The 19,864-nt window shown below is 45.8% G+C and overlaps 2 protein-coding genes across 2 annotated transcripts in view; both read left to right on the top strand.

The window, feature by feature from the left end:
• Window positions 1–12,206, top strand: part of tjp1a (tight junction protein 1a) — a 98,059-nt gene extending 85,853 nt beyond the window's left edge. Inside the window, exons 17-29 of the mRNA XM_018739601.2 lie at window positions 886–968; window positions 1,076–1,286; window positions 1,510–1,610; window positions 1,904–2,254; window positions 2,953–3,195; window positions 4,200–5,078; window positions 5,185–5,279; window positions 5,768–5,995; window positions 7,393–7,502; window positions 7,640–8,081; window positions 8,175–8,392; window positions 8,969–9,112; window positions 10,487–12,206. Of these exons, the coding sequence (XP_018595117.2) occupies window positions 886–968; window positions 1,076–1,286; window positions 1,510–1,610; window positions 1,904–2,254; window positions 2,953–3,195; window positions 4,200–5,078; window positions 5,185–5,279; window positions 5,768–5,995; window positions 7,393–7,502; window positions 7,640–8,081; window positions 8,175–8,392; window positions 8,969–9,112; window positions 10,487–10,581 (3,200 nt within the window). The 3' untranslated portion in view covers window positions 10,582–12,206. The remainder of the gene's footprint in view (window positions 1–885; window positions 969–1,075; window positions 1,287–1,509; window positions 1,611–1,903; window positions 2,255–2,952; window positions 3,196–4,199; window positions 5,079–5,184; window positions 5,280–5,767; window positions 5,996–7,392; window positions 7,503–7,639; window positions 8,082–8,174; window positions 8,393–8,968; window positions 9,113–10,486) is intronic.
• A 2,964-nt stretch (window positions 12,207–15,170) lies between these two features.
• fam189a1 (family with sequence similarity 189 member A1) overlaps window positions 15,171–19,864 on the top strand; it is an 83,016-nt gene continuing 78,322 nt past the window's right edge. The window contains exon 1 of the mRNA XM_029256065.1: window positions 15,171–15,463. Within this exon, the coding sequence (XP_029111898.1) occupies window positions 15,239–15,463 (225 nt within the window). The 5' untranslated portion in view covers window positions 15,171–15,238. The remainder of the gene's footprint in view (window positions 15,464–19,864) is intronic.

The following is a 19,864-nucleotide window of genomic DNA, read 5'->3' as shown; positions in this document are numbered from 1 at the left end:
TTAGTCCAGCTTTCTCTCCTGCAGACATAGACAGTGAGCAGCAGAGAAAAGTAAGATGCCTGAAAGAAAAGTCCTGAGTGCACATTTAACATCTGCACATTGTCTGATTTCTGTTACACTCCAAATATAACATTTAGCAGAGCGAAAAAGAGCTATCCTTAGGGCTTATTTCACTGAATGTCATGCACATTTCGTATCATGTTCTGAAGGCATCTTTGCATCAACAGTACAGGATTACTTAATGAGTGTGAAAAATTATTTTGACTAATTTGTTTTGCTCTAGCTATGTCGTCTGTCATGCAACTGAAAACCTAATTGATATTTAGTCATTTTATATAAAGCACAGCACTGGTTCTCCTGTGGAGTTACGTAGTGTTGGATGACAATTGGACAATTGGCTCTCTGACACTCTTGGAACATCTGTCTAACATTTGTGCATGGAAGTGGTTTTTACAAGCAGGTGATCATAGAATGAAATTGTAAGGTGGGTGATCAGAAGCCCTTTGGCTTCCCAGGGCTTATCAGCCACAAGATTTAGCTCACGCTGCAGAACTCCTACTTAAATCAGATTATGGCTTTCTCCATTGTATGGTCTCTTGGATACCTTTCATCTAATTGCTCTTTAGGTTTGTTGTTTACAGCATTGTTACTTACATTACTTTTTCCATAAACTAAATAAGCTTCTAATATGTTTTTTTTTATCATTGACATCAGTGTATTGCAGCATCTTTAGTAAACAACACATAGAGAGTAGCTACTGAAGAATGTGTAATGATGCAAGAGACTGGTTCAAGATTAACACTGTAGTTAGGTATCTGTATATCAAGCTCTAAATTAACTTTGCTGTAAAAGTCAAGACTAATGTTGATGTTTCTTCCTGTGCAGAGAGTGAGCCCAGAGATGCAGGAACAGACCAGCGCAGCTCTGGAATCATCCGCCTTCACACCATCAAGCAGATCATCGACCGGGTGAGCAGGCGTTTCACTAAGGGCTTGCACAACAAGCTGACTATGCTAGTTCTTCACACAAGAACCCGGTCGAGCAGATTCTTAACCACTTCGCCACCTCCCCCCAGGATAAGCATGCAGTGCTGGACATCACACCTAATGCTGTGGACCGGCTCAACTATGCACAGTGGTACCCCATCGTGGTATTCCTGAATCCTGACAGTAAGCAGGGGGTGAAAAACATGAGGACTCGCCTGTGCCCCGAGTCTAGGAAGAGTGCCAGGAAGCTATATGAGCGTGCCCTCAAGCTGAGGAAGAACAACCATCACCTTTTCACCGGTGAGTAGTACAGCAAGAGAGAAGGGAATACATGGGCCTGAGAGAAAGCCTCACTACATGATCCATAGGTGGAGTCATGGTATTAGTTCTTTGTATAGTGGTGTGAACACATCCCCATCCACTGAGGTCACCCACCTCCCTGGTACGTCTCTCACATGTGTCTGTTTCTGGCTGAGATCACCTGAGGGGATATTCTTGGTCTCCCTCTGCTCCCTGTTCACAGCCACCATCAACATGAACAACATGAATGACGGCTGGTATGGGGCACTCAAGGAAACCATCCAGCAGCAGCAGAACCAACTAGTCTGGGTCTCAGAGGGCAAGGTGGGCCAGGATTGCTGCACTTCTGTGTCATGTTATTTCTGCATAGCTTTGTAAGCATTGCATTCATGTATGTAGCAAATATATTAATGCAAACTTAGACTTGAATGCTTTAACTAAAGTATTTAATGTTTGGGTCGTCTTCATTGCCATGTTGCTACAGTGAGTTTCATTAACTCTTTATTGTTTTTGTTGGAATCATCTCTCCTTTTTCCTATTTCTCCTGTCATTCCTCTAATATTGCTGTTGGCCCCTCTTCTTTTGTGTCCTGTCTCCTGTTCTCTTCCCTGCCTCAGGCGGATGGAGCCCCTGATGATGATCTGGACCTCCACGATGACCGGCTGTCCTACTTGTCAGCACCTGGCAGCGAGTATTCCATGTACAGCACGGACAGCCGGCACACGTCTGACTATGAGGACACGGACACAGAGGGGGGAGCCTACACGGACCAGGAGCTGGATGAGACGCTGAACGATGAGGCATGTCTGCCTACGGAGCCTGCTATCACCCGATCCTCGGAACCAGTGCGCGAGGACCCAGCGGTCATCCAAGAGCCACCTGGTTATGCTGGGTACCAGCACACTGTGCAGCCTGAGCCCCTCAGCCGGATAGACCCCGCCGGGTTCAAGGCTCCAGCTCCCCAGCAGGTACCGTTTCTGAGAACCGTCCGCCTGCCCTGTTGTCTGGAAGCCGTGGTGTGCGTGAGGAGGGTGTTTTGGAGGCGATACTAAAGGAAGCTGGAAAACTGTAGTGTTTGAACAGCAAAAAGAAAAATTGTTTGCGTGTGTGTGTTTTCTTGTTTTTGAAAATATGCTTGGCTGTTATATACAGTAGCCGTAACCTTTGTCTTAGTGTGACTGTTGATGTTGATTGGGGGAAAAAAGTGTCTTTGTCAACTCTGTCTGTAATGGTATCCAGCTATATGGTTGTCTAGTTGTCTCCCTTGTGAATTCAGACTGATGTGCTACCGGACAGTATTATGTGCATGTTGGAAATGTCAGTGTTAACCCTGTTGTACATGTATTTATTCAGGTTATTAGCTGCCATGATGTCTGTTATCTGATATGTTGAAACAAAAGAACGAAAGAGACAAAGCTGTACTGTAATGTAGAATTAAAACACATCGGACAAAGTAAACAACAGAAACTTGTCCTCTTGCAAGTTCTTACTTGATCTCGTGGACCGAGCTGTTAAAGACTCCCTTGTGTCTTGTGAGCCCCTGGGTCAGGCAGAGTGTCAGAGGTGATGAAGAGGAGCGAGCAGGGGAGGGCAGGGCTGCTGTAGTGAGGGTGTGGGGCACCCCGGCAGCGCATGTTATTAAACATTTCTGAACACCACTTCACAGAAAGCAGAGGCTGTTCCCGCCATGCCTTGCCTCCCCCAGCAGCCTGAGTCCATGGCTATGACAGCGCCCCCTGCTGTCGACCCCTCAGTACATGTAGCTGGTTTGAACGCTGAGGAGCCTCCTGCAGCTCCCCAGAGCAACCACAGCCCCCAGGCTGGCTCGCTTAGGAGGTCCGCCCCTGAGCTAGCTCAGCCCCCGACACACGACCCCCTCCAGTCCGGACTGCCTAATTCAGAACCAAAGGTACCGCCACCGTCCACCTGCGGACCTGGCCCGGCTCGCCCCCGAACCTGCCCTGCTGCTGCCTGCCTGCCTCTCTCCACGCTTTCCACTCACTCCTGCATGTGAGCGCTCTGTCCTCTGTGTGCTTCTGACAGACAGGGTGTGGCAGTCGCAGCCGACATGGACAGCGGGAAGGGGCGGGGCTTGCCCCACTGCTACCTGACAAGGGAGGGGCAGAAGAGGACCACAATCTGCCACTATTCCTTTGCTTGTTACTTTTTGCATGGCTAAAAATTTTTTGCCTTTGTTTCAGATTTTTTTCCCTTCTGGTTTATTTTGATGGTGGTGGATCAAACCGACCACGAGTTTTATGGTCTTGGAAACTTGCACGTTTAAAATAACAGCATCTCTGGGCTTGGGTTATGTCCTCAGCCTGCAATCCTGATTTTGACACGTGGCCTACTGCATGTTCAGCAGCTCCACAAATCCCTGGATGTCAGGGTGTGCTGCTATTGCGGTTGTGATTATTGGGTGTGAGAATAGAATGCTTTTTCAGCTTTGTTTCTTTGCATCTTTTAGAAGGCTACATGTCAAACTTAAGGATTTTGATATTCATGATAAGGGCTAACTGGTTTGGTTTTGATTGCCCAGCAAATTTTTTTTAATGTGGCAAGACATGTAGATTTTTGTTTTTGCTTATTTTTTTTGTTATAATTACTTCATTAAATTCCATTTTAACATAGATTTAACACACATATATGGTAAGTTGCAGTTACCTTATATGCTTCTGTAATATTTACACTTAATTCTGTGCTTTAGTTTTATCTTTGACCAAACAATAACAGTTCCTCTTGGTATCCTCTGTTCCAGGTTTGCTTCAGTCTTTTTGCTTGAACTGACTCTAACATTTTTTGTCTTTAAACAATCTGTTGTGAGTGTTTGATATTAACTAGATTGTTAAAATGAAGGCATGCTTTTGTTCATCTCTCTTTTCTGATCAGTTGCTGGTTTTGGTATTCTCACAGATGTATCGGAAAGATCTGTACACCCTGGAGGACCCTGTGAGACCAAACCATGGGCTGAAGCAGCAGCCACCAGCAATGGGGCCAGCAGTGGGCCCGCCAGGTCCTTACGAGCCACAGCCACTTTACCAGGATGAACAGCCATACAGAGATTACGAACAGCCACCCTTCCGCTATGACGGCAGCAGCTACCTGGAACCAAAGTCTCACAGCTTCGACTCGCACCTGCACTATGAGAACCGTGTGCCTCACTTTGATGGCCAGTGGCCCCCGTATGAGCAGCCAGCTGCTCTTCAGCCAGGCTACCAGCCAGCCCGTCGGCCCTTCGAGAACCAGCACACCCCCGGCTATGGGCCAGAACAAGAATACAGCCCCATGCAGCAGCGCTATGAGGAGGCCCCGATGAATTATGATGGCCGGCCGCGTTATGACCCACCCCCAAAGAGCCAGTCTGGACCGGTGCGCTATGATGAGCCGCCACCACCGGCACGGCCCCAAGTGGGTTACGACACACGCTCCCGCTACGACCCTGAGCCCAATGTCTTTCCTCCCCCAGCACCTCCACGCTCACCAGAGCCCCCCAGGCAGTACTACCCTTACAACCAGGGCGCACAGAGCCGTGGCTATAAACCAGGCCAATACGAGCCCCCTACGAACTCAGACCCTCTGCCGCCTCCACCAAAAATGGACATGCTTAGCAACCCTAGTGAGCCCGTCATCACAACAGCCCCAAAGCCCCTGCCGCCACCCCCCCGGGATGAGCCGGAAGAGGACCCTGCCATGAAACCCCAGTCAGTGCTGACCAGAGTCAAGATGTTTGAAAACAAGCGCTCAGCATCTGTGGACAGGGCGAAGGATGCTGGAGACTCTACTGGCCTAAGAGTAAATGCTTTACTTTTCTATTCCTTGTTTTGTGGTTGTTTCCAAACTAATCCACTACATCCAGCCTTGTTCTGTCAGTAAGGTGACTCTTTCTTCTCTTCTCCAGCCAGTGGATGTGCCCCCCAAACCTGTGATAGCCCCTGGTCCCGTCCCCAAAGCCAGCTCGCTCAGCCACCTGGACCAGGAGAAGTCATCATACAGGTAAGCCTCTTAGCAAAGGACCCGAACAAAGCCCTGCACTTCCTGTCACCACAGACATAGCTGGAGGCTTTGGTCAGTGACCGCCAATTGATGGAGCCATTATTTATTTTAATTATTTCTTTTTTTTTTTCCCCACTTTACATGAGATAGATGGGAGCAGCTGCCTTCTGAATTTGAGGGAGAGTGCTCTTTTACTCATTCTTTAATGTCACAGCTCCCTCTTGTGTACGTAATTTGAATGTTTAATAAAATTAGAGCACAGCCACTCTTTTGCTTCACTGCCTGATGGGAAACATGGATTGACTGGCCATTTCTGCCTACGTTCTGTTCTTGCTTTGTTGTCGAATCAACTTGGCCAAATAGTTCCAGATTGGTGCAGATGCTCATTGGCTGTTTTGTTGTGCTGCTTTTCCTTTTGTTCCTGCTGCCACTTTTTACTTTGCATGCAAGTGATGCATTGTCATCCATAAATCCCGCTTTCTTTTCAGAGCCCCTGAGCCTCAGAAGCCGCAGGCCAGACCTGCAGATGACATTGTGCGCGCCAACAATTATGACCCTGATGAAGATGAGGAATACTACAGGAAACAGCTGTCCTACTTTGACCGGCGCAGTTTTGACAGCAAGCCCCCAGCCCAGATAGCCCCTGCCCCCAACCGCTTCCTAGAGCTCAATAAGCCTCCACAGCTACAGACCCAGCCAACGTACAGCTACTCCAGGTAAGACGCTTGTTCCTGCACCTTTTTGGATTTGTTGACTGGTTTTGATGTCCATCATTTTGCAGTTTTGGTCCAGAGAGAATTCAAAACTATGCTGACCTCTGTTTAGTTGAGATGGAGGTCCTCTTCTTTAGAACTGGAGGCTTTGTTGGAGGTCTAGAATAATTCATCTGCCATTCGATTGGACCCCCTATAGAGATCAGAAATAAAACTTATTCCTTGTGACTTCCGTTAGATCAGCCTGTTAATTTTGTCTGTGGTACACAAGGTGATGGAGCAATGAAGCACCAAAGTGCATTTCTTTGCTGGAGGAATGGTGACCTTTTACAGTAATCCTGCAGCCTTTCTGTAATTTATGGTGTACAGTATTTGTAAGTCAGGGTCGCAACTTTCACATTCTCATATTCTTCTGAGGTTGATTGAGAGTGGAGCCAAAAGCCTACCTTCAAAAGACCGGTTCATCTTTAGGAGCAGGGTTTCAGGTCATCATAAGAGCAGCACCCAGACAGAGAATAGGGAGCCCCTCTTATGCTGTTTCGCTCTGGCTCTGTGTACTGAACACTTTGCTTGCCCTGTCAGTTTATACATGCCCTGTGGGGAAACTGTAAGGGGCTTGAAGGATCCCGGCTTTCATTTCTCTTCTCTGTTCTTGTGCTTCTTCTTCTTCTCCTGCGGCTGCCCTGTCCCTCTGCAGCTACACTCCTGCTGGTTACCTGAGCAGGAGCAGGCAGCTGTAAGAGGCAAAAAAGATGTCTTTGTCTCATTGCATGTCTCTAACTGCACAGCTCAAGAGTTCCCTCTACAGGCTGCAGTGCATTCCATGTACACACACATCATTCTATGGAGGAGGCTGGAGCAACATTTTAGTACTTTGTAACAGAATAGCATGCCAGGACTGTGTACCTCTCATTGCATGGAATTTCTCTTACAGGAGCAGTTTCTTTGTAGGCTAGGGGCTCACATGTTGCCCTGTTCTGTAGTTGTAAATAATAATAATAGTAGCATGTATCTGGCAATGGCTTGTCTAACTTTTTTTTTGTGGAATTTTATCGTTTTGCCTTCACTTATGGTGTTGAGTCTTTGGGTAGTCTAGAGCTGTTGTATCAAAAGCCTCCTTCAATATGGGTGGATATGTGTGTTACGTCACTGCAGGGTGATTTTATTTACCAAATTAAACCTGTTGGGCAAAGGATGGCTGTGTATTTAATGTACCAGAGTCATTGCGCTAAAGAGCAGGCAAGAAAACTGGATGTCATTGATCTTGTTGGTTCTGCTCTGTTTCTGTGTTAATTTGCTTTTATAGTGATATTGAGACATTCTCCACTGCCTCTGTGTGTTAATCTTGTTTTTGGCGTAACAGTCTAAGCCATCGTGTCCCTGCTTTCTCTCTCATTCAGAGCGGAGTCAGCAGAGAAGGTGAGTCCTGCAGAGAAGAGATTTGAGCCTATGCAGCAAATCACTCCTGCTGCCCCCCCTGCTACGCTCCCCAAACCCCCCACCACTGACGGTAGGTTTTCTTGAATGTGTTTTGTGTAAACAGCTTATTACAACAGAGGGGTTACCTGTATATATTGTATGTTTATGTACCATGTTCCTACTGTGGGAGAAAGTGTAATATTTTGTTCTCTCTTCCCTCCCTTCCAGGGAATTCCCTGCCTGATCCCCATGGATCTCCAAAGGCAAAGCCTGACCTGTCAGGCCTCAGGCCAGTCAACCGTGAGGACACTGTTCAAAGCACCTACCTGCCCCAGAAGAGCTTTCCAGAGAAGTCCCCAGTTAATGGCACGGAGCTGCCTGCCAAGCCTATCTCCAGCTACAACCGCTATGTGCCCAAACCTTTCACAACCTCAGCCAGGCCCTTTGAACGCAAGTTTGAAAGCCCCAAGTTCAACCACAACCTTCTGCCCAATGACGTACCACCCAAGGTTGAGCCACCCCCCAAGGCCAACAGTACTGCCAAGCCCCAGACCTCCCCCCAGCTGGCTGAGCAGGACAGCGGAGTGGATACCTTCACACGGACCATGGACAGCAGGCCGAAGTACCAGCAAAACAACATCAACGCTGTCCCCAAGGCCATCCCAGTCAGGTACAGACTCTGGTCCTTACTCACAGCCCAGCTCTTTGCAGTAGCCAATTCCTTTCTCAGGCCCTTGAGTTCTCCCTGACATCTGTCCCACAGCCCCAGTGCACTAGAGGATGATGAAGAGGATGAAGGGCACACAGTGGTGGCCACAGCACGCGGTGTGTTCAACAGCAATGGTGGCGTGTTGAGCTCCATTGAGACGGGCGTGAGCATCATCATCCCACAGGGGGCTATTCCTGAGGGTGTGGAGCAGGAGATCTACTTCAAGGTATGCAGGGACAACAGCATCCTGCCACCGCTGGACAAGGAGAAAGGTGTGTTGCCTCCAGATGTCCCCAAGTGTGTCTCAAGTCTGACAATTACATTAGCTTTTATGGAGTCATTTCCTTAAGCTGCCATGCATTTTATTCAAAAAACCAGCTGTTAATATCTTATCTCACAGTTGGTATCTTAGACATAATTTACTCTCAGAATCTCACAATGAGTGAGTTTTCTTTGGTAAAATGGTATGTAAAACTGACTTGTCTGCTCACCACCCTTTGGCTGTCTTCTTTTCCTATTGGTATTTGTTCACAAAGTCAGTTTTAATTTCTACTGCTTAAAAACTTTTGATGCATGTACGTTAGGTAGATTATCCTGAGGAACAGTTATGTACATTTGCTATATGTTTTTAGTTGACTACCCTCAGGATGTCCTGTGTTGGTTTACTGTAGCTCACCAGTCTGTGTGTTGACAGCCTCTGTTTTATTTTGTTACACTTACTGCACTTCTGTTAACCTGTGTCACTTTGAATAAAGGTGTTTCTCCTACGTAAAGCAGGTATGATGGTGGTTCTGTTGCCCTTCATTATTAACCCCATTTCACTGCCCTTCCTTTTGCACCATCTGCAGGCGAGACCCTGCTGAGCCCCTTGGTGATGTGTGGCCCCCATGGTCTCAAGTTCCAGAAGCCGGTGGAGCTGCGCCTGCCTCACTGTGCGTCCATGACCCCCGACGGTTGGTCTTTCGCTCTAAAATCCTCTGACTCCTCGTCGGGTACGCTGTCCTCTCTCTGTCCTGTTTGGGGTTCTCGGTGGTGGCTTGTTCACTACAATGGCTGTTGCTTTTAAAGGGACGTTCATTCATTCATCATCCATGCACTTGATGATTCATTTAAAATCAAACTTCAAACAAATTTCCTGAAACCATTTTCCTTCTACCTTCCTCATCTTGAAACATGCTTTTACATTTTATGTTACATTTATTTATTTAGCTGATGCTTTTCTCCAAAGCGTCTTACAATGTTAAGGGTACAAGCTTACAATTATTACCCATTTATACAGCTGGGCAATTTTACTTGCGCAATTTAGGGTAAGTATCTTGCTCAAGCGTACCACAGTCAGAGGTGAGGATTGAACCTGTGACCTTTGGATTCAAAGGCAATAACTTTAATCGCTACGCTACCAGCTGTCCCCTTTTTAGAGTGTTTTTTTTTTTTTAAAATTCTCTCCCCTCTTCAGCAAATTCTTAAGGCAGAGCTTTTCCCTGAGAAATCTTTTATTCATCTATGCTTATGTACTCCTTATGCACTGACTTGACCTAAACATTGTAATCCAATAGCTGTTGGTCTTGGCTGCTTCTACAACTCTACTTGCATGTTTCTTGTTACATTCTGTGGAATATGGGACATTGTGGTGGAGTGTGTGGGGAAAATGGTAAAAATGTACTGAATCTCAGCACTCAGTGCATTTCTTTACTCTAAATTTGGCAGTGCTGTGGATAAGTAGTTCATTAGGCCCCGTTTAGGATATGTTGGAGTGCAGCGTCATTGTTGGAGGATTACGGGACTAAGGGTTTAATCCTCTAAATGTAAAACAAGACCATTCTTTTGTCTCATATACACTCCACTTGTTTCTCAACGCTTGAGTCTGAAACTCAGCTTTGAACTCTGAAATACCATGGTGAAGGCACTACCTGGGACTGAATACAGCTGGGTTCTCATTGACCCTTCCTTACTCCGAGAAACACCTCTCGCTCCCTTCCAATTTCTACATCTGCTGCTGTTGGTGGACTTTTTCATAGTTTCTTTCACAAGTGTCTTCCTTTAAAGACAGCATGTAAGTGCTGTTTCACCTGGATGGAGTCAGGAAGAGATCCATGTTGTATAAAGTGTTAGATTTGAACTGCTAATGTACTGTATCGAGGAAGCCTGGTCTTAGTCAAACATTCTTGGTCTTTCTTCCTCTCAAGCGCAAAGTGGCTTCATGACACTTGGTATCATGATGAATTGACAAGATGCCGCAGGTGGCCCTTGTTTCATTAAAAAGCATATTTTTTTTCTGCAGAAACTGCATTCTAGCTCAGATTCCAGTCAGCGTCCTTTGTTTTTCACCACGGGCTCTGTGTCTTCCTTCCTGTCCTGCTTTCCAGGTGACCCCAAGAGTTGGCAAAACAAATCCCTCCCAGGAGACCCAAACTACCTGGTGGGTGCAAACTGTGTATCTGTGCTCATCGACCACTTCTGAAGCAGGACTCAGCTGGCCGCCTGGTGAATGGACTGTGGGGACTGGCTCAGCTGCACCCTCACACTCGAGGTGGGGGTATGCCACTCGACAAAGTATTAACCCTCTGTCATTCAGCATCGTTTACTGCACCACAAACATCACGAGGAGGAGGGAAGCTTCTGTCCTGCTGAGAGCTCCTCCTTCTGCATTTTTCTGTCTTTTCCTTTAGTTTTTTAGGTGCTTAAAGGCTGACAAAGAGAAGAAGCTCCAGAACCACTGAAATGCACACCTAGTGCAGCTGATGGATGCATTTCCCAGTCTGTACCTAATTCCAGTAGAGGGGAAAATAAGACTTTTCCACAAGTTAGAAGGATCTTTAAAAAGAGAAGTGGGTGTGTGTGGATGTCTGCATGAAGGTGTGAGTGTAGGTTTGTGTGATTACACACACATGCTTTGAAGCTGTAAAAATAATGAAGTGGATAACTGTAAGCAGTAGAATTTCTCTAATGGCAGTTTGAATGGCAGGTGAAGGTTGCAGTATCGTTTTTCATTCTGTGAGTTTGTGAAGGTTTCTAAATGCTGTGCCTGAGGTGAGGTGGGTGGTGACCCAGATGGTGAGCATCTTGTAGATTCTTAAAGGTATGGAGATGAAGTTGACTGGATTTCCAGAACCAGCCTGGACCTCTAACCTGCTCTGTTTCTTTCATATGCTTAAAATGTTTTTTAAACAACATTTTACGTTAGACAAGCCTATGGGCTTATATTTTAATTTGGTTTTAGCATCAGGCTTCTCCCACTGTCTCAAACTATGCATGTGCTAAGACTCAGGTACCAAACCTGCTCAGTCCCACACATCCAGTCCCCATCTTACACCAACAAGCAGTGATGCCTTATCTGTGTGTTCACTTTGTTCAGTTCTTTCACACATTTCTGTTTCTTTTTTAGGTTGTGGTAAAGAATGAAATATAAAGGTCTCTTGCCATTTTGTCAACTCACTGTGTAAATGAAATTGGGTTTAGCACACATCAACAATCAAGGCTAAAGGAAAAGTATGCTTTCTTTATCTCCTATGCACATGAAGTCAAAGGAAAAGACAACTATAAAAATAGAGGAGTGTGTTGAAGTTATGGCTGTATATAGTGCTAGAATATGGCCTTGGTTCTGGTTTGTAAATGAACTTTTTGTATTTCCTTTCTTATTTTGTATAAAACTAAAGAGTTTCTAAAAGAAAAAAAAATGGTTCTCTTTGTATTCTGATAATACCCTTGAGCCTTGGAACTTGCAACGTAGCAGTAAGAAGTCCAACTTTTCTACCAATATATACGCACTGCATATATAAACATTTTTATTGGTCACAAAACCTTTTTATGCTTCTTTACAAGACAAAAAAGTACTTGGTTGAAATAATTTTGAATTCTGTACTTTAAAGGGGTCTACTTTGAAAAGTGTTCCCTTCATTTATTTGTGATACTGGATGCTGTATAGTGTGCCCCAAAATGTATTTTTGTACTAATAGACAATTTATTATGGCACACTACTACTATTTTCTTTAGATATAACACTGCTTCAGTCTGAGATTAGCTTTTCTTCACGTGTGGCTGACATATTTTTGTTTTTTTTTCCTTTGCAACACATTTCTAAGTATATCACTGTATCAGATTAATAAAATCCTTTTTAAAATAATCCTGCCTTTTATTTCTTGGAAAAAAATGTAACAGTTGAATGTAGTTTTACAGACGGAAGGTTTTGATGCTTCCCTTGAGTTAGAGAAGTTGGAGGTCTGGGGTGATGTGGGGTGCGATGGGAAACTCTAATCGCCAGCACTTTATGCGTAACCTCTACCTCCTCTCTGCAGGTGGCTCTTTGGCTGCCGTCCTGCAAGTAAGACATGACTTGCGCTGCTGTTTTTGTGTTACATAGCAGGTAAATATATTAATAAATAACACAGTAATGTTAGTAACTGATAAAGTAATTAATTGAATAGGGTATGGGAACAGGAAAGGAGTTAACCGATTAATCAAAACACCACAAAGTTGAGTAGTGTAAAGATCACAAAGACAGAAGAGGTTAATGCAATATAAAGGCTGTTAAATTCATGTATGATATCCATTGTGATAACCCTTACAGGAAATTTCACTAAATTAAACATTGCATGGAGAGGGCAGTGTTGATACCTTGCAGCTCCTGAGGTATGGGGTAACATCTGGTTTAACGGGTATAGACTTTGTGTGATCTGAGCACGTTTCCTCATATGCTCAAAACATGCTGAGTATAAAGCTGATTCTGAATTGTCCTCTATGTGAGAGAGAAAATGCTCTGCCTGTCCTGAGTGTACCCTGCCACCCTGCCCCTATGCTCTGCTTCTGGAGTTGCTCTGGATGACAGCAGACCTGTCAGGCTGTATGGTTTATAAAGATGAATTGATGATTTAAACCACTGGAGGGAGCATTAGAGCAACTTAATACATGAAGCACCCAAAGCAGATTGAACACTGGGACTTGTGTATCCCATGATGCTGAAACATAGCCTGGGTTGGATTTGAGTGTAATACAGAAGTACAACCTTTTGCATTTGCTCTATATTCTATAGCATCCTTCAGGTTTTTCTAATACATATTCTATATAGAAATTATTAAAATTCTAAAATAATGAATGAAATCTCACCATAATGTCTGTGTAAAGTTCCCCTTGAAGAAAATGGCCAATAATAAGGACAGTCCTCAGCAGACAGCTCACGATGCTGTTTACACAAGGCTCTGACGTAACTCACTCAATATAGTAGCTGTTGTAGAGCCATTGTATGTTCTGCAAATGTGAACTATCCTATCATGTCTCCGAATGCACTGACTGCGAATGTCAGCGATCCATGCCCAGTGTTGGCCCTCAAGTCCTACAGTGTGTGTTCACCATACCATATTCGCCCACCATCGGTGGTCAGATCGCAGGGTATTGCAGGTGTAGACCAGACACCAGTCAACATGTAGCTCGTAAAGCTTGTGTGTTGTGCTCCCCAAGATGCAGGTGCATGGACCATAGTAGAAGTGGTGTACAAAGCTCTGTTAAACAGGCCATTGATGCCACAGTAATGCTTCTATCAGCGACAGGCAGGAGGATGGATGTGGTATGGAAGCTTGGTGAAGAGCTGCTAACTTGTGCGTAATGAACCAACCGCAGCTGAATGCTGTAAAGGATAAGAAAACAGCAGTGTACTTCAGGAGGACCAAGGGTGCTGTGTTCTCAGTGACCATTGAGGGAGAAGGAGGCACATGTCCTTGGGAGTGCACAGGTCAGTTTCACATATTCTACCAGACTGCAGTTGTTGGCACAGTGGGATACTGGGGCAGGGGCATCAGAACAGGTGCAGGCAGCAGACCAATGAACTGAAGAGAGAGGCCACCTCAGTCCTGGGTCCCAGGACACTGTGGGAACAAGTCCACAGAAGCAGCATAAGGGGCAATGATTCTCACCTACTTACATTTATCTGATACTTTTTCCCAAAGTAACTGACAATGTTAAGGTGCTTACAATTATTTACCCATTTATACAGCAGGGTAATTTTTTTTTTTCCTTGAGTAATTTAGGGTAAGTACCTTGCTCAAGGGTACATAAGCCAGAGGTGGGATTCAAACCTGTAACCTTTGGGTGTACAGGCAGCAGTGCTAACCATTACACTACTAGCTGCCTCTAAGAAATTAAGACTGAAGGCCCATCAACAAAGCCATGTAGACAATTGTTACACGCAGTCACTTGTCTGCGCTTCAAAGATTTGTTCTGTGACGAGTCATGGAACTGAAGTCTGCCAGCGCAGCGTCCATCACATGTTCTCTTGAGTCACATCCCAACCTCTTGTGCACGCAGGAAGGTCTTAGGAAGCTTTGAAAGGTAATGTTATTAATCGTGAACATGTCTTGGGTCATTGTATAGTGCAAAGGATGACGGTTCAAACTCCAATCCTGCTGTAGTACCACTGAGGTTTCAACTGAATTGACAGAGCAGGAAAACCTAGTTGTACAGTATAAAAGGGGTAAATCACTGTAAAGGTGATTATCCATCACTGCGAGTTGAGTTGGACAAGGTGCTCGTTAACAACGTGTTCTGTGTTTTCATCTACTTACACACACATACACCCGGGGGGGGGGGGGCTATGACATCCCGCGGACTGGAAGCGCTGATCTCGCACTCCTTCGCGGACCACGAGGACGGTGAGAGGTGCTGGAGGAGGCACCCCCGACTCCGCTCCTCTCCACCCCGCAGCGTACCCAGCTCCTCTGCCTGCTGTCCTTCCTGGAGGACACGGCGACGGACACGATGACAGATACTGCCAGCGCGCTCCTTTCAGCGGAGGAGCGGCATGCGACGAGCCGTACGCTGGATTCCAACCCCCGCGTTCCTGTGTTTCTTTGCATCGCACGAGGCACGGTTCTGGAGGTGAACACGCGCAGCCTGTTTCCCCCGTTTCCCTTCGCGGGAACGGATGCGATAAACCCCGCGGACGGAGGCGTCTCTCTGTGAGCCGCTGCTACTGACTCATGTGTCTCTGTGCGTTTGGCCGCTCCGCCGGGGTCTTGTCACTGACAGAGCTCGCGACCTTTTCGCACGCGGGCGCTCCGTCACAACGTGTCTCGAGCTGAGCGAGCGCTGTCCGCTAGTCGCGCGCCTGCCTCCCTCTCCTCGCGACTATGCCGCTTCGTGCGCCGCCCCGCGGTCCGGCCTCGCGCCCCGCGTCTCTGACCCGCGGGCTGTCCGGTCTGCGGGACTTTCGGACCCGCGGCAGGGTGATGCTGGCGCTGGGGGTCTGTCAGATGGTACTGGGGAGCCTCATCGTGGCAGTGAGCTTCGCGGCGCTCGCGCTCACCACTTCGCCGCGGGTGCGGCACTCGTGCCCTTTCTGGGCCGGATTCTCCGTGAGTATCGGGGCTCTGCTTTCGTTTGTCACCGCGCACACACACACACACCGCGCTGCTCTCCTTCAGAACGCCTAATAGTGCATGATGGGCAGGACGGGCACACTGGGACTCCCGCGCGGACTCTGCGCTCGAGGGCAGGACAAACTGAAGTAGAACTTGAGGAAGGTGATTCGCACACACCATAGGCATAGCGGTTTCGAAGCTGGGCTTTTCTTTACACGAGCAAACATACTGTACCGAAAACCTGATTAAGCTGTTGTTGTTGTTTACCGGTTTGTCGAAGTCAGGCCGAGTTGAAGAGCAAACGCCTGACGTCCTCTGTCTGTCCTCGGTGTTTCCGAGCGCCTCTGACACAACATTTACACCGTGTTCTCATCACCGACCGCCCGAGTTCCTAAATCCTCCTACTTTTGCAAATATCACACTGATTCCATGAAATCCTCATTTAATGAAAACGTGTGCACTCTATGAAAGGCACGTTTACATTCACGAATTTTGCGGGCTGTATCGAAGAACTGATGCATCATGTATTGGTTACATTTATATTTACATTTATTCACTTAGCACACGCTTTTCTCAAAGCGACTTACAATCATTGGATATTAGTGTACTAGCCCACACACCTTATTCACCAAGGTGACTTACACTGCTAGGTACACTACTTACAATAAGGTCACTTATCCATACAGTGAAACACACTCTCTCTTTGACACACTATGGTTAAAAGTGCATCAATATGAATCAGTGTATGTACAGAAATAATTTACCCCCCAGGTTCATTAGCGTTGTCACCAGGACATGTGTATATCCATGCCTATAAAGTGTATATGAGGTTAACCAGCTCATGAGCTAGTAGTTTCCAGAACAGTGATGCTTGTTTCTCTGAAAAATGCTCAGTTTGGCCATCACCACACAGGAGTGAGGGTATTACACCACAGCATCATGGTGTGAAAAACGGAGTGTCTGTAAAACTACCATAGACCACTTTGGCGTTTGTCAATACCCGTATCAGTCCCCGCGGTCTCTGAACAATGTCTCTCGTGTTCTCCTCTACAGTATTTTGGCATGTTTCTCAATACATGGTTCCTTCAGCTGTGATGAGTCACCGGCTCCATAGACAGATAAGCAGCCACAATAATCACACTCAACTCTCCACATTTGACATGGTAAGGTTGTTTTGGTGGTGGACAGCCTTAGGTTTTCACCACACGTTCTGCTTCGGTTTGTGGAGGGAAAAGCATGCTTTACACCCATCCATCCCGAGAGCACCCTCTGCAAAATCTGCAAAATGTCCAGGTCGGCATTCATTTTTTTGAGAGGAAGGGTTTCTCTTGGCTATCCAAATTGCATTGTGTTACAAATGTGTGAACATCGCATCGACATCAGCTACACCAAAGGAGGCCAACAGATCCTTGGACATGGTCATGTGGTTATGTCAAACGTCTCGAATGACTCTTCTTGTTGCTCTCTGGGATATTTCTGAAGGATGTCTCCTCCTGAGTAGAGTTACTCTGGTGTTAAATTTTCTCCATTTATACACTGTTTTACAGTGGTCTGATGAATGGAAAATTGTAACTGTGCTTTCCTAACCATCTCCAGACTAGCAAGCACTTATAGCTCTCTTCCTGACGTTCTCTTCCCTCTTCAGATCATGACATGCTGTGTCACACCAAAGCAGTGTTTGTAACTCTGGCCCTCAGAAGTAGCCCTTGAGTTACTCACCTGGATTCACAGTTTGTGTACCTTGTTTAACTGATTAAAGATCCTCACTGGAATCGAGCACCTTGGGGATGGCTCATGTTGGCACGTGTACTGATTCCCACTTCTTTTTGTTGTCCTGCATGCATCATCTAAATAACTCTTCACATTTGTGAATCTTCTTTAAGAAGATTTGGAACTGATTTGTATTAGATGAGAACCTCATCATAAAAATGAGACATTTACAGACCTATGCTGGAGATTTGTGTACTTTCAAGCACCATTGTAAGACGTAGTCTCACTGATACCTCACTTTATATTTTGTTGCTCATGACAGCTAGTGTGGGCTCAGAAAGTGTATCCTTTTAAAAGTGGCTCATTTTCTCTTGTTCACTGTCATTTTCAACATATTTGGGAGCTAGAGATACAAATGGTAGTTTAAGTGAAATGGAAATGTTGCCAGAGGCAGTAAATGTAAACTCGTGTTTGACTCCTCTGGATGGAGGCAGCTATGACAACAATATAGCTGCACCGTTTTCTTGATTATAGTGACACAGCTTACTTTGATTCCATTTTGAGCAGTTTGTTCATCTTTTCTTTACTTCCTGTTTTACTTTTCTACACTGGTTGCTGTGATTTGTCTACAACATACTAGTTAACGCATATGAAGCTCCCTTTGTTGCTCTGATTGTAATGGTTTGTCTTTTATACATTTTAAAAGCACTAGATTTGAATAAAGGTGTGATGGGTGCACTTTCAGAACTTCGCCCCACTGTTGGCAAACATTTGGGGGGCTCCTTTGGTCGTTGAAATGCTCCTGCTTTTGGGTCAAGCTCAAATATGACAATATGACAAGCTCCAGTGAGCTGCTGGACTGGCCCAAGCTGCAGTGAGTGGCCCCAAGCCTGAGCAGCAGTGCTGCAAAGCCCATAGATCCACGGGCACGCCTGGGCTCTGAGAAAGTTCTCATGTACAATAGCTAAGATCACCAATACAAGACTTTTCCCTCCATCTGCAGGGAGCACTCACACCTTTATTTCTTCCCCTCCTAAAAAATTTTTGCATTGCAAGCAACCATGCAAAAATAAACTCAAATCTTCTCTGTTCTTGCCCCTATCGTGGTTGCCTATAGCTTTTCTCAGCAGTACCACATGTTCTGCTGCTTTTGTATTTCTCAGACAGCACTGTAAGTGTGCCTCCAGCTGTGCGTTTCATCGCTGACCCCTATAAGGGCACCCTTTGCCATGGATGCTGCCCGGTCCCACACGCTTTCATCTTACTGGCTATGCAGGTCGCTCAAGCACCGAGTGTCATTCTGATATTTTCTAATCAGGCAATGCTGTATTTGTATGCTTCTTTGAAGGTTCCTTTTCATTTTAGGCTATGCTGCAGTGGAAATCCTTCTTTTTTGCTTGCGTTTTAAGGTTTCCACTGTCTGGTATTGTTGAGCCCTCTTATGAGCAAACTGGGAGATCAATTTTAAGGAAGAAGCCATTTCAAGACTTGCTGTCAGTAAACACCATCACAGGTTTAATCATTTATAGACCTAACTTTTTCTGTATTTATTTGGACTTTATACTATCTAATGGTTTCTTAAAAAAAGTCTCTGGGGAACACTTTATGTGCCTAAAAATTTCATATCGATACCTAAATATTCATGAGGTCTGGATTGCCTGGCAGAATGACAGACACAATGCTAGTGGCATCACTATGAACACAGGAAGGAGTCATCACATTAATTTATGCAGAGACTAGAGTGAGGGGCGGGTGGCATAATGAACACGAGCCACCGCAGTCCCCAAACAGCAGGAGCTTGGTCCTGGTGAAATGTGTGTTGTAGAAGATAATCGAGCTTAGGGTCAGAGGTCAGCTCTTGTCTCTCACAGCACATCAGACATTTTATTCAGAGACTTGGGTCTTTGTCTGTGGTGGAGAGCAACAGGAAGTGTGTTTGTTGTTCAGCTGGGAAATAGCTTTCTCAGTTTTATCTCAGGATGGTTTTTTTAAACTCCTATACTGAAAACAATTGACCACAGCCCTCACCTGGACATGCAGGCCAGAAGATTTATGGAAGGACGGATCATAACGCATTTAACACATTTGGCCTTTTTATGGTGACAGGAGTACTGTGAAATCCTTACATTTCAAGGTTTGCTTATTGGATATTGTACTCACTTATCGGGGGTTGTGTAATTGATGTTTCCTTTAAAAGTCTCAGACATGGAGGAAAAAATTAAACAAAACAATAAAATTAAATGATACATTAGTGGGCTCCAGTAAACATGCTGTTTTGCTGGTAGCTACAGGGATGCATTAGCTTTCACACCATGAGTGACGCAAAGTGCAATTTGATGGCTTGCTTTGCCTTGTGTATTCGTGTGTGTGCTGGGGGTGGGTGAGCTCCCTTGGGAGGGTGCGTGTGGTTTGGTGAAATTGCCCTATCACAGAGATTTCTTTTTCTTGGCCGGTGATGGCAGCTGGGGCCAGGTGTTATGCTGGACAGCGGCCAACTGCCTGGTTTGGCTTTACATCCCTCCACCCGCACTGGAGACTTGGGGATTTATTTATCTGTCCGCTCATGTCTGCTCATTAAGTAGCGGTTCACCTCAGGCCCATTCACGCGGTAAGGCTTCTGAATACATAAACACATTGAGCAGCGTCTACAGATAGATTCTCACTACAGCACAGTGTAATGGTATA

This window comes from Scleropages formosus, chromosome 11, assembly GCF_900964775.1.
Source record: "Scleropages formosus chromosome 11, fSclFor1.1, whole genome shotgun sequence".
Classification (NCBI taxonomy): domain Eukaryota; kingdom Metazoa; phylum Chordata; class Actinopteri; order Osteoglossiformes; family Osteoglossidae; genus Scleropages; species Scleropages formosus.
Note: the sequence above shows the minus strand (reverse complement) of the source record. Positions and strands in the feature narration are given on the sequence as shown.